This window comes from Rhinopithecus bieti, unplaced genomic scaffold (genome assembly GCF_001698545.2).
Source record: "Rhinopithecus bieti isolate Rb0 unplaced genomic scaffold, ASM169854v2 scaffold_9203, whole genome shotgun sequence".
Classification (NCBI taxonomy): domain Eukaryota; kingdom Metazoa; phylum Chordata; class Mammalia; order Primates; family Cercopithecidae; genus Rhinopithecus; species Rhinopithecus bieti.
The window spans coordinates 241,708-266,723 of NW_016806154.1; the positions used below are offsets into that span (position 1 = coordinate 241,708).

A 25,016-nucleotide genomic window follows, 5' to 3' on the forward strand; every position below is an offset into this window, starting at 1 on the left:
GTTTGACAAGCTCTTTCATGATTTCTTTGTGGACTAAATAGAGAAAAATGAGCTGAAACAGGTAGGTACATTTATGCTGCTGTCTTGGCAAGGGCTTGTCTTCCTTCCCATGCTCATCTAGTAAGCTCCTATTCATCTATGCAACTCTGTTTACATATTAGCTTTAGGAATTCTTCTCTTGCTCCTCTCACTTAAGTCTCTCTCTATATTTGGTGTTAGGTTAGTAATTTATACATCTATCACAACAATAATCATGCTGAAGCTTTGTGGTCCAGTGAAAAGAGCTAAGCTTTGAAGTTAGACAAGCCTAAAATAAAATCCCAGTTTCTGTTACTTTAATAGTTGTGTGTGACCTTGGAAGGTTTACCCCTTGATCCTTAGTTTCCTTATATGTAAATGATGATACTATTTCTTACATCACAGGGTTATTAGAAAGATCAATGATAATGTGAAAGTCTTAGAACAGTGTCTCAAATATAAATGGCATGAACACATGGCAGTCATTCATTATCAGTATGCTACATTGTGTTTACATATTAGTTAACTCTTTTTTTTTGAGACGGAGTCTCGCACTGTTGCCCGGACTGGAGTGCAGTGGCCGGATGTCAGCTCACTGCAAGCTCCGCCTCCCAGGTTTATGCCATTCTCCTGCCTCAGCCTCCCGAGCAGCTGCACCTACAGGTGCCCGCCACCTCGCCCGGCTAGTTTTTTGTATTTTTTAGTAGAGACGGGGTTTCACCGTGTTAGCCAGGATGGTCTAGATCTCCTGACCTAGTGATCCGCCCGCCTCGGCCTCCCAAAGTGCTGGGATTACAGGCTTGAGCCACCCCGCCCAGCCTACATATTAGTTAACTCTTAATCTGTAAGCGCCTTAGTGCAGAAATCATGTCTTACTTAAACCTCTGGCTACCAGCACATTACTCATCACACTACAGCTGTTCAGCAAAATATGATAAATCAGCTACTATATCATAACTGGAATTTGACCATATCCAAACATGAAGACACAAGTAGATCAAATGGCACATACAAAATTCTAAATAGAGGCAAAAGAGAACATTCTCTGTGACACAAGAACAAGGCAAATACAGGAAAACTGAGAAGTATTTCCTCCCATCTATGCCTGTTGGGCCACATCAAGAAGAGTTCTGAGCACTGCTTTTTCAGAGGGTCAGGAACAAAATGGAGCTTATGAAAGTAGCTAAAAAGTATGTTCTTTCATATAAATGCTCGAACTCCTACTCAGTGGAATGGATATAATAGTACAGACTGATAAAAAGCTTATATAAAAAAGAGAAACTTTATCATAAAATCATCCGTATTACATAGGTGAAAAGCTGTCAATTTTAGCTTCTGTCTTCACCCTTTCAACTGCAAATTTCTCTGCCAGTTAGAGGAAGGAGAAAAATAAGAATATTTAACTATACCTTCATGTAGTGTTTGAAGATGTCTGCAGCTGCATGCATGTCAACAATGTCATAAATGATAAGTTTGCTGAAAGCAGCAAGTAGATTCCTTCTTTTATGTAAGGCCTCAATTTTATTAGCTTCATCTTCTTCATCACCCTCTAAACACAGATTATAAATTGGTTATGAATTCTGGTACTTTATCCACGTAAAACAATGCAGATAATCTGTATAATTGAAAATTAGCTTAATATTATAACTTCACAAATAGTACAAATCAGTTTTAGATGGGACAAAAACTGTTATATTAATTATTTTAGGGTGCTGTGTTTAGTTACTTATTTATCAAACACTAAATAGATACTAAGGTTCCTATCTTCTTAGGAGATTACCATAGTAAAGACTGAATAAGATAAGCAAACCATATGTAGTCTACCCTCCCTATCTGTGGATGCAGAAACCACAGATAGGGAGGGCTGACTATACTATACCATTTTATTTAAGAGATTTGGGCATCCATGGATTTTAGTATGAGTGGGAGTCCTCGAACCAATCCCCCACAATACTGAAGGACAGCTGTATAAAAGATTGTTTTCTGATACTTGTGTCAAAGCAATACTGTGAAATTATCTGTTTACCTTTAAAATGCTGTCTTCTCTTATTTCAATATTCCTTATGTGTTAATACATTCTCACAGAACACTTCTGAAAATTTTAAGACACAGGGAAAAGTTTTCTTTCAGAAAAATATTTAGGGAAGAAATGGAAATATGGATGAGTTAAATTTTCAGTGCTCATCCTAAACATGGTTACATTATCAACTGAGAAACAAAATATTTTGCAAACCATGTTATGCACATCGAAAAAAATTTAAAGCCCTATCAAATACTTTCAAAACAAGTGTGTTTCTTTCTTAAATTTATAAGTTTCAGACCCTACTGGGTTTTCTATTTCTAATCCTAGAAAAAACATGCCAACAACACTCCAGATGGTAACATTTGTTTCAGGCTCCGTACTGACCCTCTCCTGTCCTGGCCTGCCCTTATCTTCTTTTTTCTCTTCCTTATATGTATAGATTCATAAAAAGAATTTGCTGGCAGTCTCTCCTTTCTACTAAATAGTTTTATTGTGAAGCATCAGTGGTTTTCACAAGTGGACACTTTTTTGCTTAAGACAAGTAGCAGGTAAATTTGTCTCTTGAGATGAAAACAGACTCTAAATAAACACACTGTTTTACAGACTAGTATTTTCCAAAATGTTCTAAAAGAACAGCTGAACAGCATCAAATAGATTTGTCGATCAGATATACTTCTTACATTATTTTACAGAGCTTAAATAATCTATTTCACAAATAACCTATTCTAAGTGACACTTATTTACAACTAATCATTAACAATTCAGTCTAATATTGCTAAGTTATCACTCTGCAGGCATAGCACAATTTTCACTAGTGAGATTTGATAACACTTTTTCAGCATTTAATACCAAACAGTTATGTTTTGTTAAGTAATACATAATGACCACTTAGGAACAGAACGGAACCTGGATACTTTCCTTTAGAAAAAGTATGAACCAGGACATAGCCAATTAGAAACAACATCTATCCTACATACACATTTGTACATGTGGGAAATGACAAATGTACACTACTATTCATTACACCATAGTTTGTAGTAGTTGATGACTGGAAACTAGCCATATGTCAATTTATGTGAGATGGATTATATGTATTATGCTATATCTACATAAAGAAATGCTGTAGAGCTGTTCGAGAAAGAGCTCTTTACATAACGACAGGAAAAGATCTGAGGTACAATGTTAAAGGAGGGAGACTTCACTATGTACATTTTTATTCTTGTTGGTTTCTGAACTACTATTAATTTTTTAAAAAAATTTTTGTTTTTTTCTGTTTTGTAGAGACAAGGTCTCGCCATATTGCCCAGGCTGCTCTTGAACTTCTGGGTTCGAGCAATCCTCCTGCCTCGGTCTCCCAAAGTGCTAGGATTACTGCTGCCAGCCACTGCACCCAGCCAACTTTTTTAAAAGAAAGAAATCTCGATAATTTTTAGAATTGAATTTGTTTCTTTTCTCCTATCTTTTGGGGTTGGTAAAACAAAATCAATATTGACAAGATGATAGCTACAAGTACCCATGCTCTGGTTCTCCTCGTCTTGGTCAATAAAAACGTGATCCATCACAAAACTGAGGAGTTCAGACTGGAGTCCAGTATCTGGATTAAACACCAAAGGCTGAAGGCCCTCTCTGCCACCTGTCATTAATTGATGGCTGAAAATCATCAGAAGATCACAGAGTAACATGAAAGCCTGGAATACAAAGGCAATTCATCAGCAAAATACTACACAAATGGAACTACAAGTCAACATTAATGAAAACATATGAAATTAAAACATAGTTTAACAGCAATACCATAATATAAATTTTAAGTATTTAAATTCCAAATATTTAGTTACAATTTCTAAATTTAATAAAATTACTTTTTTTCACTAAACACTTGTCTTATTTAAGACTTTTCCCAAATATAACCTATTTCTTTTACTTTGCTGTATCAACTCAAAAACAGCTCATTAAGATAGTTTGACTTGAACTTTTAAAAAATGAGTTTAAGCAAGGTGTTGATCACAGGTCAAAAGAACAAAATGAGTTTAATTTAACTCTGGAAAAAATTGATATAACAGATTATAACAAAGATTAGAAATCAATTGTATATTGCTTAATCAAATTAGCATAAAATTTGAAACTCTAATTCAACATAGTATAATGAATACTTCTAAAAATTCTAATGTTAAAAAATTCTGTCAGTGTACTACTGCACATTGATGTTTCCGTCAACAATGGACTGCATATACATGATGGTGGATCCCATAAGCTTGTAATGGAGCTGAAAAATTCCTATCACCTAGTGATGTAGTAGCTACATAACCCTGTGGTGCAACACATTACTCACAAGTTTGTTGTGATGTTGTTTGTGGTGATGCTGCTGTATTATGATGCCAGTCGTATAATAGCATAGCATATACAACTTGTGTACAGAACCTAATGCTTGAGGATAATGAATATGTTGTCAGCATATGTATTTACTATACTATACTGTACTGTACTATTCTACACTTTTAATCATGATTTTAGAGTGTACTCCTACTTATGAAAAAAGTTAACTGTGAAACATCCTCAGGCAGGTCCTTCAAGATACTCCAGAAGAATGCATTGTTATCACAGGATAGGACAGCTCCATGCAAAATAACTGCCACTGAAGACGTTCCAATGAGACATGTGGGAGGTGGAAGACACTGATAATGGTAATTATGACACTTTGTAGGCCTAGGCTAATGTGTGTGTTTCTTTTCTTTTCTTTTTAAAGACAGCGTCCTGCTCTGTCACCCAGGCTTGCTGGGAATGAAGTTTTTGGTGTCACACAAAAAAAATAATTAACACGGGAACAAATGATGAAACAAATGAACAATGAAAGTAAAGGCAAGCTTTACTTTCTGCAGAAAGGGTGCTACTCAATAACTGTCCAATCACGAGAGCACACTGAACAAAGGAGACTGACACGTCTACCCTACTGCTGTGTCCAGTTTCCATTGGCTGGAATAGGACCTCACATTTTACACTTTACCCGACTGGCTATTAGTTTAAAACTTTCTTAATTAGGTAAGGGGGATAGAACAAAGAAAGAAAAGGAAGTTGCCCAGGGATAGTTGAGGAAGCATCTCCAAATAAGGAATGGCATGCACTATGGGCTGGAGCTTGTCTAGTTCTGTCCAGGCATGCTGGAGCAAGCTAGGGCAGCTAATTGAGAACACACACACACACACACAAATAGTGGACAGCAATCTTATAGTAAGAAATTGTGACTTTTTATAATCTTTGAAGAATTTTCCCATTTCTCACAGGCTGGAGTGCAGTGACGCGATCTCAGCTTACTGCAACCTCCGCCTCCTGGGTTCAGGCCATTCTCCTGTCTTAGCCTTTCAAGTTGTTAGGACTACAGGTGCATGCCACAACACCCAGCTAATTTTTTTTGTATTTTTAGTAGAGATGGGGTTTCAACATATTGGTCAGTCTGGTCTCGAACTCCTGACCTCAGATGATCCACCCACTTCAGCCTCCCAAAGTGCTGGGATTACAGGCATGAGCCACCATGCCTGGCCTGTTTCTTATTTTTTAACAAAAATGTTTTTTAAAAAAATTAAATAGGCTGGATGCAGTGGTTCACAGCTGTTAATACGAGCACTTTGGGAGGCTGAGGTAGGTGGATTTCTTGAGGCCAGGAGTTTGAGACTAGCTTGGCAACATGGTGAAACCCTGTCTCTACTAAAAAATACAAAAATTAGCCAGGCATGGTAGCCACACGCCTATAATCCCAATTATGTTCGGAGGCTGAGGCATGAGAATCATTTGAACCCAGGAGACAGAGGATGTGGTGAGCCAGGATCACACCACTGCCCTCCAGCCTGGGTGACAAAGTGAGACTCTGTCTTAATAAATAAATAAAAAAAGCTTCTAGAATAAGGATATACGAAAAAAATATTTTGGTCGGGCGCGATGGCTCACACCTGTAATCCTGGCATTTTGGGAGGCCAAAGTGGGCGGATCACCTGAGGTCAGGAGTTCGAGACCAGCCTGACCAAAATGGAGAAACCCCATCTCTACTAAAAATACAAAATTAACCAGGTGTGGTGGCTCACGTCTGTAATTCCAGCTACTAGGGAGGCTGAGGCAGGATAATCGCTTGAATCTGGGAGGTGGAGGCTGGGGTGAGCCAAGATTGTGCCACTGCACTCTAGCCTGGGCAACAAGAGCAAAACACTGTCTCAAANAGGCTGGAGTGCAGTGGCACAATCTCTGCTCACTATAGCCTCAGCCTCCCGGGTTCAAGTGATCCTTGTGCCTCAGCCTCCCAAGTAGCTGGGACTACAGGCATGCACCCACACACCCAGCTAATTTTTGTATTTTTAAATAGAGACGAGATTTTGCCATGTTGGCCAGGCGGGTCTCAAACTCCTGGGCTCAAGCGATCACCCACCTCAGCCTCCCAACGTGCTGGGATTACAGGCGTGAGCCACCATGCCTGGCCTGTGTTTGTGTTTGAAGTGTTATTATAAAAGAGTCAAAAAGCTATAAAAAAATTAAAAAGTTTATGAAGTTGAAAAGTTACAGTAAGCTAAGGTTAATTATTGAAGAAAGAAAAAGATTTTTTTGTTGTTGTTGAGACGGAGTCTTCCTCTTTCGCCCAGGCTGGAGTGCAGTGGCTAGATCTCGGCTCACTGCAAGCTCCCTGCCTCCCGGGTTTACACCTCCTGCCTCAGCCTCCCGAGTAGCTGGGACTACAGGTGCCCGCCACCACACCCAGCTAATTTTGTTTTTGTATTTTTAGTAGAGACAGGGTTTCACCATGTTAACCAGGATTGTCTCGATCTCCTGACCTCGTGATCCGTCCGCCTCGGCCTCCCAAAGTACTGGGATTACAGGTATGAGCCACCACGCCCAGCCAAGAAAAACATTTTAATTAATTTAGTGTAGTCTAAGTGTATGGTACATATAGAGTCTACAGTGGTGTATAGTAATGTCTTGGGCTTTCCTATTCATTCACCAATCACTCACTCACTCACTCACTCACTCAGAGCTACTTCCATTCCTATGGTAAGTGTACCATTTTTAAATCTTTTATACTGTATTTTAGATATGTTTAGATACATAAATACCCGTTGTAATATAATTATCTATAGTACTCAGTATAGTATTGTACAGTACAGGATTGTAGCCTAAGAGGAATAGGCTATACCATAGAGCAAAGGCATGTGGTAGGCAATACTATTTGTTTGTGTAAATATACTCTTACGATGGTCATACAATGATGAAATTGCCTAACAACACATTTCTCAGAATGTATCCCTGTTGTTAAGTGGTGCAAGACTGTATTAGAAAACCATTAATATAAAAACCAGTATCTAATAAGGCCTACAAACAAATTTAATTATATAAAGAAACTTTGAATACATTTGTACACATTATAGGTATGGTGCCAAATTTGCCCTATTTAATGAATTGAGTGAAATAAATGGGTCTGATCAGTTTGTTACAATGGAAAGATTTTGTTGTGGGATAATTGAGGGCTCTGAAACCTCCCAACAATCCACTAACACTGCCCCCTCCAAAATTGATTTCTATGGGAAAACACAATTTTGGCATTTAGTTTGGGATGCCTGTATATCTGGTTGTCCAACTGCAGCAAGAGTCTTGGCAATTCACGCCCTGACAGCACAACCACGAAATATACTAAGGTATTTAGAAAGAGCCATTTGAAAAAAGGGGAGCATAAAGAGAATCCAGAGGAAATACTTTTTAACCAGAAGGCCATAGTTTTGGACATGACCAAGCAGGTATGATGCAGAAACACTGGATTTGGGGTTTAAATGGCAGAGCTAGGCCGGGTGCAGTGGCTCACACCTGTAATCCCAGTACTTTGGAAGGCCAAGGCAGGTGGATCATGAGGTCTCGAGTTTGAGACCAGTCTGGCCAATATAGTGAAACCCATCTCTACTAAAAATACAAAAAATTAGCCAGGTGTGGTGGTGGGCGCCTGTAATCCCAGCTACTTGGGAGGCTGAGACAGGAGAATTGCTTGAACTCGAGAGGTGGAGGTTGCAGTGAGCCGAGTTTGCACCACTGCACACCAGCCCAGGCGACAGTGGGAGACTCCGTCTCAAAATAAAATAAAATAAAATGAAATGAAATAAAATAAAATAAAATAAAATAAAATAAAACAAAATAAAATAAAATAACATAACATAAAATAAAAAAATAAAATAAAATAAAAGGCAGACCTGGGTATTTCTCCACAGCATAAGTGGTCTTCTGAATATTTAAAGAATAAGGTTTAGGGAAGACCATCTCTGTTTCCATTTTAAGTTAAATGCTGATAACTCAATAAAGATACTTGTCACTATTTGTAAGAAGAGATAGCAAAGGATAAGTAATACTGTACTCTTTCACCAGATTAACTGACTCTAGCCCAAGACCAAAATAAGAAATAGTATGGAAAATACACATTCTGTTTTACACAAATGTACTCCCCAATACAACAGTCTATTTAAAAAATAGTTTACAAAATCACATCATGGAAACAGTACTTCCCTGGCCCACCCTGACCCTCTTTGGGCAATGCCCCTCTGCAAGAGATGAGGAATCTATTGGACCAATGGGATATGTCCACCTGCTTACCAAACCCCACTTCTATGCCATTGTCCAAGTATAGAGACTCAGAGACTCCTTGCCCTAACAGTCCTGAGCCTGTTGTCTGAGCCTGCAAAGGCCTCTTCTTTAGGCATACTGCAGACCCAATGTACATATTACTAGGCTTCTGGGTGGTCAATGGGCAGCTGTTTGGGCAGGTGGTATGGAAAGAGTTTCAATGTGGGGCTAAAGTGTTGGCATGCATGTGTTAGAAACTCTAACTGGTGTGGGAAGGAGCTGAAGGTTAGATGATAAAAGGGTATGTCATATGTCAGCTACCCACTCAATATTCTGTGTAGAATTTTTTTTTTTTTTCTGAGACAGAGTTTCGCTCTTTTTGCCCAGGCTGGAGTGCAATGGCATGATCTCGGCTCACTGCAACCTCCGTCTCCCGGGTTCAAGAGATTCTCCTGCCTCAGTCTCCCAAGTAGCTGGGATTACAGGTGCCTGCCGCCATGCCTGGCTAATTTTTTTTGGTATTTTCAGTAGAGATGGGGTTTCACCAGGTTGGCCAGGATAGTCTTGATCTCTTGACCTCATGATCCGCCCACCTTGGCCTCCCAAAGTGCTGGGATTACAGGCATGAGCCACTGCACTGGGCCATTCTGGTGTAGAATTCTTAGGAGTCAAAAAGTCTACATTTCAACCTGCTCTTCCAGCTGATGACAATATACTTGTGAAAGTAAAAGGAAAGAATGTATATTATATAATAAGTTTGTTAGCTTGCTTTACAACATAAATATTCACACATCTACAGTCTTGTTCTAGGTCCAGTAAATATTAGGAATGAACATGTGTACTAAGAACTGCCATAAAAAAAATTGTATCTTCTTTTTTTTTTTTTCTGAGACGGAGTCTCACTCTGTCGCCCAGGTTGGAGTGCAGTGGTGCAATCTCGGCTCACTGCAAGCTCTGCCTCCCAGGTTCACGCCATTCTCCTGCCTCAGCCTCCTGAGTAGCTAGGAAAACAGGCGCCCGCCACCTTGCCCAGCTAATTTTTTTTGTATATTTAGTAGAGACGGGGTTTCACCCTGTTAACTAGGATGATCTCTATCTCCTGACCTCATTATCCGCCCGCCTCGGCCTCCCAAAGTGCTGGGATTACAGGCGTGAGCCACCGAGCCCGGCAAAAATTGTATCTTCTTAATGTTCATTACTGTATTTGAGTTGATTTTATTGAGAGCTCTTACTGATAATTTCTTACCTGTTCTTTCACTGGAGTATTAACATTAGACAGGCACTGCTGGCAAACAGCCAAAAAGGATTTCACTGTTTTCCTCAATACCAACAAATCCTCCTGTAAGACACATTCAAATTTGCAAGAATGAATTACAGGATCACAGAAAACTGATCTAGAAGAAACAATAAGTGGAAAATAGCAAAACTGGTTTATTCTCAAGGAAATTCATGTAACCAAATTTAATGTTGGGAACCATTTAATGTAGTCATTTCTTAGTTATCTGTCCTAACAGAAGGGGCAGTGACACTGACACTCTAAAACAGTTAAGAGTTAGCTATGGAATACTCAGTATGATTGCTTTCAACAAATTTCCTTTATAAATATGGTTTATAAATATAAATCCTTTATAAATATGATTAAGATTGTTAGTCATTCCTGTGACACACATTACTGCTAGTAAAGTGAGGCGGCAGAGCAGCACACTGAAAAAAACTCAATTAGGCAACAAATGTGTACTGAATTTATCTTATATTCTCTTATATCTCAGCACTCTGCAAAATGTCAGCGGAAGAAAGATAAATGTAAGACAGTGCCATGCCCTCAAATAGTTAACATTCTAGCAGACAGACCAATTACGGAGATGAAGTTATTGTATTAACTCTAACTGTAGCAAAGTTGGAGAAATCTTCATAGGAGGATGGGCTTTAATCTAAGGTTGGATGGGTAAACAGATTTAATTAGATGGCCACATAAGATTCCATAAGGAACATTTGAAAAGTCCAAAAGGAAATTTCAAGTCGGGTGCAGTGGCCCATGCCTGTAATCCCAGTGATTTGGGAGGCCCAGGTGAGAGGATTGCTTGAATCCAAGAGTTTGAGACCAGTGTGGGCAACACAGAAAATTAGCTGCTCATGGTGGAGAATGCCTGTAGTCCCAGCTACTGGGGAGGCTGAGGCAGGAAGATCACTTGAGCCCATGGGGTCAAGGCTGAAGTGAGACATAATTGTGCCACTGCATTCCAGCCTGGGTGACAGAGCAAGACCCTGTCTTAAAATTTTTTAAATTTATCGAGTGCCTACAACCCACCAGGCACTGGTTTAAGGGCTTACTATTATATAGTTTAGTATTTATATTGATCCTAACAAACAGTAATTATTAGCAAGGGGTTGAAACTAGGACTATCTGATATAAGAGCTCATATTCTTCTCACTGACTAATCAGTAAGACACATGCAGATACTAACATTTAAAACAGCAATGAAGACTAATTACCTGAGCAAAGGCTAATGTAGAAACACTTAAAAAGTACTCAACTAAAACTCTTTAAGCTACTCTATTTTATACAGATGACAGCACTGAGTCTTTTGGGGATCTTTACATCTCAAATAATGACACTTCAAAAATTACATACATATTTCCTTTTGCTAACATGAGGGTAGTATGTGTAAGAAGGAGCGAGTTTATCTTGTGCACAGCAGTAAAAAGGACACCCTCTTGAGAACTTTTCATGTTTCTGCAGATAAATATCTAATAACTAAACTTCAACGTTCCTGAAACTTCTTTAATTTTAAACATTCAAAATACATTGAAGGAAACAGATGAGGGAACAGGCAACTGCAATATAGTGTAAGGAGTGCTATGGTAGGAGAAAACATGGGTCCCATGTTGGAAAACTTAAGTCAGAGTCAAAAGTAGTCATGAAAGAGTTCCCAAAGAAGATAACATGTAAGCTGAGTCCTGAAGGAGAAAAATAATCTAGCTACAGAAAAAGGTATTCCAGGTAACGCACAGATATTCAAAAGTGCAGAAGTGGCTAGGTGTGGTGGCTCACGCCTGTAATCCCAGCACTTTGGGAGGCTGAGATGGCCAGATCACCTGAGGTCAGGAGTTTGAGACCAGTCTGGCCAACACGGTGAAACCCCGTCTCAACTAAAAATAAAAAAAATTAGCCAGGTGTGGTGGCGCATGCCTGTAATCCCAGTTATTGGGGAGGCTGAGGCAGGAGAATGGCTTGAACCTGGGAGGTGGAGGTTGCAGTGAGCTGAGATTGTACCACTGCACTCCAGCCTGGGCAACAGAGCAAAACTCTATCTCAAAAATAAAAACAACAATAACAACAAAAAGTGCAGAGGTGCTTTTGAAGAACTGTTAATTTATTGTAGTGTAGCTGGGGTATAAATAGGGAAAACAGCAGCAAGAAAAAAAGCTAAAGAGGAATAAAACCATTTGCATTTACACAGAAGACCATTTAAAATATCAGTTAAGTCATTTGGATATTGTCCTGCTAGCAATAAGGAACTACTGAAGAAGGATTTTTAGCATGAGAGTGCTAAAATTTTGTGTAAATGACTCATTCTAAACACAATGGAGAATGATGTCCAATAGGTCAGTTAAAGTAGTCACATCTTTCGTTGAGAGCTTATATGCACCACATACTGTGTTCCCAGGACTATAAATTTACACTTCATCATCACTCTACAAAGTAAATTGCAATATTCCTGTTTTACAGACAAGAAAACTGATATTCACAGCACCCACAGATGCTAAGTGACAGAGCAAGGATCCAAACATGGGACTCCCTGACTCTAAAGTCCATGTTCTTAATCATTACTGTGTATTTTATTGCATATTAACAAAGGCCATATGAATTTTTTTTTTTTTTTTTTTTTTTTTTGAGATAGAGTCTCGCTCTGTCACCCAGATTGGAGTGCAGTGGTACGATCTCGGCTCACTGCAGCCTCCGCCTCCAGGGTTCGAGCAATTCTGCTGCCTCAGCCTCCCAAGTAGCTGGGACTACAGGTGCGTGCTGCCATGCCTGGTTAATTTTTATATTTTTAGTAGATAAGGGGTTTCACCATGTTGGCCAAATGGTCTTGATCTCCTGACCTCGTGATCAGCCAATCTCGGCCTCACAAAATGCTGGGATTACAGGCGTGAGCCACTGTGCCCAGCCAGGGATAATTTAGAATGAGGGCCTAAAAATAAAATATTGGCTCTAAAGATATGGATAGATGAAAGATAAAGCACTAGAACTGATAGAATTTAGGGAGTAATCGGGTAGAGGCTGCTGCTGATTACTCCTTAATTTCTAGGGAGCTGCCTACTAGATGAATTGTGGTATTAAGTCATCAAGATAAAAAACACAGGAACAGGCCAGGCATGGTGACTCACACCTGTAATCTGAGCACTTTGGGAGGCTGAGGCTGGCGGATCACCTGAGGTCAGGAGTTCAAGACCAGCCTGGGCAACATGGTGAAACCCAGTCTCTACTAAAAATACAAAAATGAGCCGGGCGTGGTGGCAGGCGCCTGTAATCCCAGCCACTCAGGAAGCTGAGACAGGAGAGTCGCATGAATCCAGGAGGCAGAGGTTGCAGTGAGCTGAGATTGTACCACTGCACTCCAGCCTGGGAGACAGAGTAAGACCCTGTCTCAAAACCAAAAAACAAACAAACAAAACAAAAAACAACAAAAAAAGGAACAAATGCAGTAATAGCTAAATGTTAGAGATGATGATTTTGAGATCCCGAATAGATATCTTGAAGATGTCTAGTAGGCAGCTGCATATGTGAGTTCAAAGCCCAAGAGAAAGAATATGACTCAGAATAAGGATTTGGAAGTCTTCAGCATTTAGATGGCAACAGATGTGACAGAAGTGGATGAGACTGCTCAAGGAGAATACACAGAGAAAGGTGACAGTGAGTATCCTGGGAAATACCAATATTTGAAAGATGAATGACAAAGAATTTATGAAGAAATCTAAGAAATTATCTGAGAAGCAGAAATAAAACCAGGAGAATACGGTATCCCGGAGGTAAGAAAACATTAAAAAAATGAATAATAAACAATGACAAATGCCACAGAGAGATAAAAGAGATAAGGATTAAAAGTGCCCCAGGAATATAGCAACTATGAAGCTGTGGGTGACCTTGGGGAGAGCACTTTCAATAGAGTTATGAGTGCTGAGTCAGACTGCAGTGAGCTGAAAGGAAGATAAGGAAGAAGTTAGCTCTTTCAAAAAAGTATGATTATAAAAAGTCAGTGAAAAATAGGATGGGGCTGACAGAAGTCTGCAGGTTGATGATGGATTTTTTTGGTCACTCTTGACCTTTTTAATAGAAAAGATTTGAGAATGTTTGCTGAATGAATAGTAACTAAAAGAACAAAAAGCAAGCGATGCTATTAACCAGCTATGTGATCTCAGAAAAATTATTTTACATCTCAGGATTGAAGAGTTATAAAATCTATAAACAAGAGAGTTGAACTAGGTATTCTGAGGTTCTATGTTAACTCTGATTCTGCTAAATTAACTCTAGGAAACTCAAATGAGAACAGATAGTTGTCAACCTGTAAACCTTCCAGTATTCAAAGGAACACTGTTCCATTGTTAGTACCTAAAATAGTGCTTTGCATATACTAGGTATTTAATAAATAGTTACCAAATGAAATGTTGGTATACTTAATACGGATGTTTACCACAATCCTAGGGGCAACTTATAATGTGTTCACTTCATCAAACAATAAGTAATTATTGGGTTTTTAAGAAATGATGCTAGGAGTTACTAATGTTCCTTTACTCCCTCAGATTTCTTGATTAATATGTAAGAAAGTCTAGGGAATCAATCAGTCATCTTAGGAGTTGGAGGCAAAAGATTCCTTTAAAGGTTGAGTACAAAGCAAATGTGTCTTATGTAAAACGATTACTTCCCAAAACATCTAAAGAGTAGTACATTTAATACCACAAATAAGTAAGCAATCTACTGATGAACCGTAGTATTTTAAGAGACACTGGAAACTGGAAACGTGAAACAACCAAGGAAACAGAAGAAATTAAAGGCTTTTTTTTTTTTTTTTTTTGAAACAGAGTTTTGCTCTTATCACCTAGGCTAGAGTGCAGTGGTGCTATCTCGGCTCACTGTAACCTCCGCCTCCTGGGTTCAAGTGATTCTCCTGCCTCAGCCTCCTGAAGAGCTAGGATTACAGGTGCCTGCCGCCATGCCCGGCTACTATTTTTTTTCTTGTATTTTTAGTAGAGACGGGGTTTCGCCATGTTGACCAGGCTGCTCTCGAACTCCTGACCTTAGTGATCCACCTGTCCTGACCTCCAAAAGTGCTAGAATTACAGGCATGAGCCACCGCGCCCAGTCAGGCTTTCTTTATTGTTATTAATTTTTTCCTCTTGTTTCCAGTGGGGATGGACTAAAGACCTTCTTTAGCAATAAAGTTTGGCCTAGATTTGGATGCAACCTAAATATTGAGTGCTCAAGAAAGTTAATTTAATTGTAACTATATTCCAACTGAGAGAATTATACATACTGACAGATTTGGGTAAATGAACACAGATATTGTATACTTAACAAAGTTAGCTAATCTCTTACAGTAAATCCTTTGAACAGTTGGGAAGAGAATTTAGGTTCTTGAGAATTTCAGAACTCAGTACTTTTATTCATCCACGTCATGATGTTGGCATGTTACTGCACTTCATTTGATTTAAGTAGTGGGAATTATGATTCCCAAGACTGTGTGATTTTGCTCAAGTTGAGGAAGGCTGCCATTCCTGGGTCATGTGGTAGTAAATATCTATAAATTTTCAGGGTGTTATATCAAGATTTTGAAATTAGTTCAGGATTTGCCAATTTAAGACTCCAGTATTAACAAAGCAAAGATGTCTCATAGAGTGAGCTTTCGTCTTAACACCCCTTAAAGAACAATAGATAATATTCAAGAGAAAAAGAAATATAAAAGGATTTGGAATAGGGCAAATTATAATAGCTTGTTCTAAATAGGTGAAAATTAGCACATTTACTATGAATTATTTTAAAATATAAATCACTGGCTGCTTTTTAATTTGAAAAAAGTTACATTCCTTATATTATGGATACTGTCACTTCTCAACTGCTATAATAGCTGTAATTCATTATGAAAAAAAGTAAATATGCTTAACTTACTACATTGTATCTGGGCCAGAATGCAATAATAAAAAAAGTTAACATTTATCCACACTGACTACTTGCCAGGCACTAATCTAAATTTTTCACAGATTAACAACTGATCCTTACAACTGTGATAGGTATTGGTCTTATCACCCCCATTTTACATATAAAGAAACAGGCATGGCCGGGCGCAGTGGCTCACGCCTGTAATCCCTGCACTTTGGGAGGCTGAGGCAGGTGGATCACGAGGTCAAGAGATCAAGACCATCCTGGCTAAAGTGGTGAAACCCTGTCTCTACTAAAAGTACAAAAAATTAGCTGGACATGGTGGCAGACGCCTGTAGTCCCAACTACTTGGGAGGCTGAGGCAGGAGAATGGCATGAACCTAGGAGGCGGAGCTTGCAGTGAGCCGAGATCATGCCACAGAACTCCAGCCTGGGCAACAGTGCAAGACTCCGTCTCAAAAAACAAAAACAAAAACACAGGCACAGAGATGTTAAGCGACAGGCCCAAAGACACACAGTCATTAAGTAGCAGAGTGAAATAACAAAAGCAGTCTGCCTCCAGACTGTGGTCTTAACCACTATGCTATAATGACTCTTTAACATGATAAAATTAATATGTGGCAACTTGCAGAGACAGGCAGCATTATGAAAGTAAGAAATTTGGCCAGGTGTGGTGGCTCATGCCTATAATCCCAGCACTTTGGGAGGCTGAGGTGAGTGGATCACCTGAGGTCAGGAGTTTGATAACAGACTGGCCAACATGGCAAAACCCTGTCTCTACTAAAAATACAAAAATAGCCAAGTGTGGTGGCACATGTCTATAGTCCTAGCTACTCTGGAGGCTGAGACAGGAGAACCGCTTGAACCTGGGAGGCGTAGGTTGCAGTGAGTGAAGACTGCACCATTGCACTCCAGCCTGGGCAACAGAGCAAGACCCTGTCTCAACAAGAAAAAGAAAAAAGGAAATTTGAGGCCAGGCGTGGTGGCTCACACCTGTAATCTTAGCACTTTGGGAGGCCAAGGTGGGTGGATCACTTGAGGTCAGGAGTTTGATACCAGTCTGGCCAAAAAGGTGAAACCCCATCTCTACTAAAAATACAAAAAATTAGCCAGACGTGGTGGCACACGCCTTTAATCCCATACTCTGGAGGCTGAGGCAGAAGGATCACTTGAGCCTGGGAGGCGGAGGTTGCAGTGAGCTGAGATTACACCACTGCACTCCAGCCTGGGCAACACAGTGAGACTCCATTTCAAAAAAAAAGTAAGAAATCTGAAAGCTGAATTACTCAAATATATTTATATATAAACAAAAAAGCCAGTTAACTCACTAGACATTGAAAAAGAATACAAGAACAAGTTATGCTGATTATACAGAATGTCATTTTAAGAAACTAGAATACAACAAATTTTACTTCCACAAATCCCCTTTCTAGCCAGATTACCTGGATTATAGGAGTGGGAACTGAAGCTAATGGGTGAATACAGAAGAGTAATCTATGCTATTTTATCTAACTTCTCTTAGTCCATATAAACTGTCCTTAAATTGGTGCTTCCTTTCAGATTTCTTTTTCCTAAATGAAACCACTATTTTATCTTATTTTAGAAAGCAGCATGGCATCAAAAGCACTTTTTCTGGCTAGGTGGGACAATTCACGCCTATAATCCCAGTACTTTGGGAGGGGGAGGCAGGAGGAAAGCTTGAGGCCAGGAGTTCAAGAACAGCCTGGGCAACAAAACAACATCTGTCTCTGCAATATATCAGCCCAGGCGTGGTGACATGCATCTATAGTCCCAGCTACTCAGGAGGCTGAGGCGGGAGGATCTCTTGAGCCTGGGAGATGAAGGCTGCAGTGAGCCATGACTGTGCCATTGCACTCTGGCCTGAACAACAAAGTGAGACCTGTCTCTGAAGAAAACCAACTTTTTCCTAGAGAAGCTGTGGAAAGGAATTCATATGTCTTAAGTAGTAAGATCACACTGAGATGTAAATCATGATATCTTGGTTATATTTTGTATCCATTTTGCAAGTAGCTTTATTAGACTGGCTAAGGTTTTTTGCTTCCTGGTAGATCTAGTGAAACCGAGAACTAGAAGACTGAAACCTACATATACCCATATATAAAAGGCTAAAATAGTTTCAGTTTACCAATGATCTACTGACCAAGATAAGAGGAGAAACCTCTTGAAGAGACAGGGTCCCACTATGTCTCCCAGACTGGAGTGCAGTGGCACAATCATAGCTCATTGAGGCCCTGACCTCCTGGGCTCAAGTGATCCTCTTCTCTCAGCCTCCCAAGTAGCTGGGAATATAGATGTGTGCTATCACACCTGGGCTAACTTTATATTTCTTGTAGAGACAAGGTCTTGATATGTTGCTCAAGTTGACTTTAAACTCCTGGGCTCCAATAATCCTCCCGCCTCAGCCTCTCAAAGTGCTGGGCTTACAGGCATTAGCCACCATGCTTGGCCAAGAAGAGAAATCTCCTCAACAAATTAAGCTGATGTTTTTAAAACCCAGACTTGGCCCGGCACAGTGGCTTATGCCTGTAATCCGAGCACTCTGGGAGGCCGAGGTGGGCGGATCACAAGGTCAGGAGTTTGAGACCAGCCTGGCCAATATGGTGAAACCCCGTCTCTACTAAAAACACACACAAAATTAGCCGGGCATGGTGGTACACACCTGTAATCCCAGCTACTCAGGAGGCTGAGGCAGGAGAATTGCTTGAACGTGGGAGGCAGAGGTTGTGGTGAGCCAAGATCGCACCACTGCACTCCAGCCTGGCGACAGAGTAAGACTCTGTCTCAAAAATAAATAAATAAAAATAAAAAATAAAATAAATAAAATAACAGTCTTGTCAGCAAGATACCAACAATGAAGAACCCTAAATATGGAAGGCACAATTAAGATGGTGAATTTATCATATAAGCTATGTTAGAAAGAAGCTTTTTCCTAAAGGCACAAAGGCTCAAATCTGACATCTTAGGGAAAAAAAATATCTTAAATGTAGACTGCCCCGTAACAGCAAACAATATTATAGTCAGCGAGGAAAGGTAAGGGAGTTTAATTCCTACACACACACACAAACAGAAGTATACAGATTTTAAATGTGTCATTCCTTTTAATTTTCTTCTACAATAGTAGCCAGCACTACAGGCACACACCACTATGCCTGGCTAATTTTTTTATTTTTTTATTTTTTTCTGTAGAGACCGGGTACCACCATGTTGCCCAGGCTTTGTTCCAAAATTTTACGTGCCTAGTGGAGGACCAAATTTAGTTGTGTTTTCATCCATAACTATGAAATACTGTTAAGATAATCACAGTCAGAAAATGAAGCCATGGAAAAACTAATTAGTAAACATAAACTTTAGCTCAAATAAACATAAACTTTATTTTAGTAAAATAAAACTTTAGCTCAACATTATCTGACAAATAGAGATTTTGGAATGGGCAGAAATAAAACAGTAAAGAAGCAAAACAAGGACCCAGACCAGATAAAATTCTCAGAATACAAAATAAAGCCTGCTAAAAATTTAGTGATCAATTTTCATGACGAAAAGGAGGCACAAAACTAAACTTCTGCTTACCCAGAATAGGCAAACACAGTTTTTTAACTGACAAAGTTTGGTAAACAAGGCCAAGAAGTTAACTTATTAGGCCACTGGTTGGCAAATTTTTTGTGTTAAGGATCAGATAGTAAATATTTTAGGCTTTGCAGGCCATATAGTCTGGATCCAACTACTTAACTGTCAGCGTAGCACCAAAGTAGTCCTAGATAGTACATAAATGAATGAGCATGGTTGTGTTCCAATAAAACATCATTTACAAAAACACATCAGGTCAGATTTGGCCCATGGTCTGAAGTTTGTTGAGCCTGTTCTGAGCTATAAAGATCTTTGGAGACAAACTGTATTATGTTTCTTTGTACCTACCACAGTGACTAATATACAACAAGGCTCATTAAGTTACTTTTCACCTGAAGTAAGTCATTATCCATACTATATATAAAAGAGAACTAAATTTATTCACTTGGAACAAGTGACAAAAAGAACAAGACACAAAAGGCCGCACCATTGTGGAAGGGTAAACACTATGCTGTATTTCCGAGATTGTTTTCTTGTAAGAGTAATTGCTACTGACATCTTTCTTCAGAAGAATAGGGGGAGAGTGTGCAACTTTTGTGAATATACAATAAAACGACTATTGGATATTTAAACCCCAAATGTAATACCTAGTTTTCAGTGTTGTTGCTGCTCTTGGCGATCTGAATCCCCACCTGCTGACTCCTGCCATTGCCTCAAAGGCTAATCCACTTATGATCCAGGAACCCTTAAGCTGCCTACTGTAGTTCCAAAACATCTTCTGATTTCTTTCCTGTAGTATACAAAGATGAAGGAAGCTAAAGAAGGAGTCAGAGGAACAGGGGAAAAGTAGTGACTGTTAGGACCAAAGTGAGAGACTTGAATTCCCAAATTATCCCAAAAATTCAGATGGAGGACTAAATCTATCACACTGTATCCCAAACCTACACTACCCATCAAGTATGTTTATATATGCCCATAGCCTCAGGCAAAAGTTCAATAGTTCATTTTGGTTTGGGCAAGGGAGAAGATTACCAAAGCAAAGACTATGATTTAATGCCAACAAAATAACATTTACTGTTAATTCAAACACTTTTTTCAATTTAATCTTCTCAACAAACCTATCCAGCAGTGAGTATCATTCTCATTTTATATATCAGGAAAGTGAAGCTCAGGTGAAGTACCTTGCTTATCCTGCCACAGGTGGTAAAGAAGTGGAGTTAAAAATTCAAACTCAGTTTTAACTGCAAAGACCATGCTCCAACACACACAAAAATGCTGGAAACAGAACTGGGAGTTGCTGCTTTTTTTTTTTTTGAGACGGAGTTTTGCTCTGTTGCCCAGGTTAGAGTGCAGTGGAGTGATCTTGGCTCATTGTAACCTCCGCCTCCTGGGTTCAAGCGATTCTCCTGCCTCAGCCTCCTGAGTAGCTGGGATTACAGGCATGCGCCACCACGCCTGGCTAATTTTTGTATTTTTAGTAGAGACAGGGTTTCAGGCTGGTCTTGAACTCCTGGCCTCCAGATCCACCCACTTTGGCCTCCCAAAGTGCTGAAACTACAGGCGTGAGCCACCACACCGGCAGGGAGCTACTTATATAGATAAATTGTGTAAGCAACAAGAAGTCATTTAACAAACAACCTAGTAACTGTTACTTATTAGGAAAAAAAATTTTTAATGAAAAACCTACTGTAGTAAGGAAAATGCATTACTGTACCACTTAGGGGATATTAAGCAGGATAAGAAACCTATTTCTTTTTTACTCAAATAAATAACCTGACAGGAAAGGAAACTTCTTTTATCAATTTTGGTGGAGGAAATCTCAAATCTCTGTACTAGAAAGTGTTATGTTGTCTAAATATTCTTTTTTTATACATAATAACTTTAAAAAACAGAGATGGGATCTCACTATGTTGTCCAAGTTGGTCTTGAACTCCTGGCCTCAACCAATCCTCCTGCCTCAGCCTCCCAAGTGTCTAAATATTCTTAATATTGTTTTAGGCTTCTGATAAGCTTAGTGAAAACATATTTTTACAATGTAATACTTGTTATTTAGAATTAATCTTCTTGGTCCTACCTTGTTACTTAGATCATGAAGTATTAAATGTCTTAAGGAGTTTGCGTATTTGTAAACTAGGCTACTGTCTCTTAATAGGTAAAAACAGCATTCATTGTGGACAGACTAGTGAGGCTGAGGGGGCCTTATACTTTATTTATTTATTTATTTGATTTTTTTTTTCAGACTGAGTCTCATTCTGTTGCCCAGGGTGGAGTGCAGTGGCGTGATCTCCGTCTCCCAGTTCAAGCAATTCTCCTGTCTCAGTCTCCTGAGTAGCTGGGACTACAAGCACACACCACCACGCTTGGCTAATTTTTTTGTATTTTTAGTAGAGATGGGGTTTCACCATATTGGTCAGGCTGGATTTATTTATTTTTATCATTATTCTTTTTTGAGATGGATTCTTGCTTTGTTGCCCAGGCTGGAGTGCAGTGGTGCCATCTCGGTTCACTGCAGCCTCCACATCCTGGGTTCTAGCAATTCTCCTGCCATGGACTCCCGAGTAACTGGAATTACAGGTGTGTGCCACCACACCTGGTTCATTTTTGTATTTTTAGTAGAGATGGGGTTTTACCATGTTGGCCAGGCTGGTCTCAAAACTCCTGACCTCAGGTGATCTGCCCGTCTTGGCCTCCCAAAGTGCTGGGATTATAGGTGTGAGTCACTGCGCCCGATCTTATGCTTTTTATTTTGAGACGGAGTCTCACTCTGACGCCCAGGCTGGAGTGCAGTTGCATGATCTTGGCTCACTGCAACCTCCGCCTCCCGGGTTCCAGTGATTCTACTGCCTCAGCCTCCTGAGTAGCTGGGACTACAGGTGCCCGCCACCAAGCCTGGCAAATTTTTTATATTTTTGGTAGAGATGCAGTTTCACCATATTGGCCAGGCTGGTCTTGAACTCCTGACCTTGTGATCTGCCTGCCTCGGACACCCAAATTGCTGGGATTACAGGCATGAGTCACCGCGCCTGGCCCCTTATGCGATTTTTAAAGAGGGGATTCCCTACCAGGAAGCAAACCTCTATATCCAGAGGCCCAGGAATAGGGCTGCAAACACAATGTGATATACTTAATGGAATGGTGAAACCATGACTTGTAAGTTATTTTCTAAATTGAAGATATTTATTTCTGGTTTTCAGAGGATTTTAAAATATTGGGTTGAATATAATTTTGGAGAAGTTCTGAATTTGGTATAAAGAGACAACTACTTTTACATTCCAGATTCTTTTAAATGAATATTCTGAGAGCTGAATATGAAATGGATATTAAACAAGACCTGTATCTTTCTCCTCTTAACTTTTCTAGACCAGCCAATCAGGCACTTGTGATTGGACATAATATTAACAGGAACACATGTATTAAAGAACAACTTTGGAGTCATGGAATGACCGAAAGGAAAGGCTTAGAACTAACTAATGGAACAGAATTTCCACTAAATAAAAGGTGGGGGAAAAGATTCTCTAAGAAAAGAAGTGAAATAAAATGGTTACATGCGACCAAAAATTTGTTCCTACAAGGATCACTATTATTTCTCATGCTTGGTCCTACTCCCTTCCTCTCAAAGTAGTTAACTCTGCAGATAGGGAGTTGCTATCTGTATTTTGTTATTACAGGAATTCTGGGCCAGGACTCTAGTGAGCTATCTCTTACTCACTGCTATTCTGAAGGAATGGGTAGGGAAGAGGAAAGAAAGAGCGACAGAAAGCAGCCTGTAGATTTTTACACATCTGAGCCTATTTCTAACACATTTGTAGGAATGCATGTTTGTGGGAAGCATAGCAAGGTTAAACACGTCTTCTCATGGGGTTTGGCCACTATCAGTCCCACCTTCACCCTTACTGCTCTTTTCTCCAGTGTGTTTGAAAGTCAACAAGTTGGAATTTTCAGAGGAGAACCTTCAGTCAAGACAGTGATGGAAGGACAAATTTTACAGCTAAACAACTCAATAATGATTGGACTTGTAGCTACCTAGGGTATACTGACTTTCTTTGACATAAAGGATTTGAAACAGGGTGAGGGTCCAGAGGTAGGGATGTTTGGCCCAGGTCCTCCCTACTGCAGTCTAGAATAGAAACATGCAGGGTAAGGCAGAGAGTAGCACAAATATAAGACTATAGAAAGCAGAACAGCTCCTCCCAGGAGAGAAAAAAAATAAGGATAAATTCTAGATCTGCAGGCCAAAGAAGGCAATAGGGGCATTACTTTAGCCTTTTTTTTTTTTTTTTTTTTTGAGACAGAGTCTTGCTCTGTTGCCAAGCTGGAGTGCAGCAGCACGATCTCAGCTCACTGCAACCTCCACCTCCTGGGTTCAAGCGATTCTCCTGCCTCAGTCTCCCATGTAGCTGGGACTGCAGGTGCATGCCACCATGCCCAGCTAACTTTTGTATTTTTAGTAGAGATGGGGTTTCACCGTGTTGGCCAGGATGGTCTTGATCTCTTCACCTCGTGATTCGCCCACCTCGGCCTCCCAAAGTGCTGGGATTACAGGCATGAGCCACCGCGCCCGGCCCATTTTAGCCCTAACTCTTATTAGCTTGGCTCTTCAAATGTCTTTGTATATGTCCAGAAGGAGCTGAAGGAAGAATGATGTTTTCTGCTACAAAGAAAAAATGAAGGTTGCTTCTACAGGACCAGCACTAGGGGGCACCGGAGCAAAGTATACTGAGCATGACCTGTAAGACTGCCCCAGAGCTTCCAACTCTGGGAATTAGGGGAACAGAGGAAATACCCATTGGTGAAACCTAGTGCACTTCCATTTCAAATAACGATCGAAGCTTTTTCTTAATACAGTCTTCTCATAAACTTCATTTAATAGTGTTTACTGTTAAATTATAACTTGAATTTAAACTTCAATTGTAACTACCACTCATAATCTCCTGAGTGACAGTGTTCATGACAATAGAAAAGAAAAAATTTTTTAGAAAAGTACACTTTAAAAAGCAATTTGGCAGTATGCATCAAGAATCTTAAAAGTATACACAATCATTGACCTAGCAATTCCATTTCTAAGAATATAATACAAGATGAAACAATGAAAAACATAGAACAAGCTTTTTGCACCAGAATGCCCATCACAGCATTAATTTTATTAGTAGAAATATTTAAACCCAAATATCTAAGAGAGGAGAGGTAAAATAAATTATGGTATAGCTACATAATAGATTATGCATGTATTAAAAATATTCTCTATAAACTTTTCTTAATAACTGAAGAAAATGTGTTAACTGAAGAGAAGATACAAATTGAAAGTACATTATAATCTCAATAAAATTACAAATATATTAAAGAAAAAGTACTAAAGAGAATACACCAGGCTGGGCGCAGTGGCTCATGCCTGTAATCCCAGCACTTTGGGAGGCTGAGGCGAGTGGATCACAAGGTCAGGAGATCGAGACCATCCTGGCTAACACGGTGAAACCCCACCTCTACTAAAAATACAAAAAATAAGCCAAGCATGGTGGCATGCGCCTGTAGTCCCAGTTACTGGGGAGGCTGAGGCAGGACAATCACTTGAACCTGGGAGGCGGAGGCTGCAGTGAGCCGAGATTGTGCAACTGCACTCCACCCTGGGTGACAGAGCGAGACTCCGTCTCAAAA

The 25,016-nt window shown here is 39.7% G+C and overlaps 1 protein-coding gene across 3 annotated transcripts in view; it reads right to left on the reverse strand.

Annotated features, from left to right (window-relative positions):
- Window positions 1-25,016, reverse strand: part of STAG1 (STAG1 cohesin complex component) — a 418,116-nt gene that overhangs the window by 27,668 nt on the left and 365,432 nt on the right. For all 3 annotated transcript variants that reach the window (XM_017874840.1, XM_017874839.1, XM_017874841.1), the window contains 3 exons: window positions 9,867-9,959; window positions 3,555-3,729; window positions 1,428-1,567 (listed from right to left, as the gene is read on the reverse strand). In XM_017874840.1, the coding sequence (XP_017730329.1) occupies window positions 1,428-1,567; window positions 3,555-3,729; window positions 9,867-9,959 (408 nt within the window). The remainder of the gene's footprint in view (window positions 1-1,427; window positions 1,568-3,554; window positions 3,730-9,866; window positions 9,960-25,016) is intronic.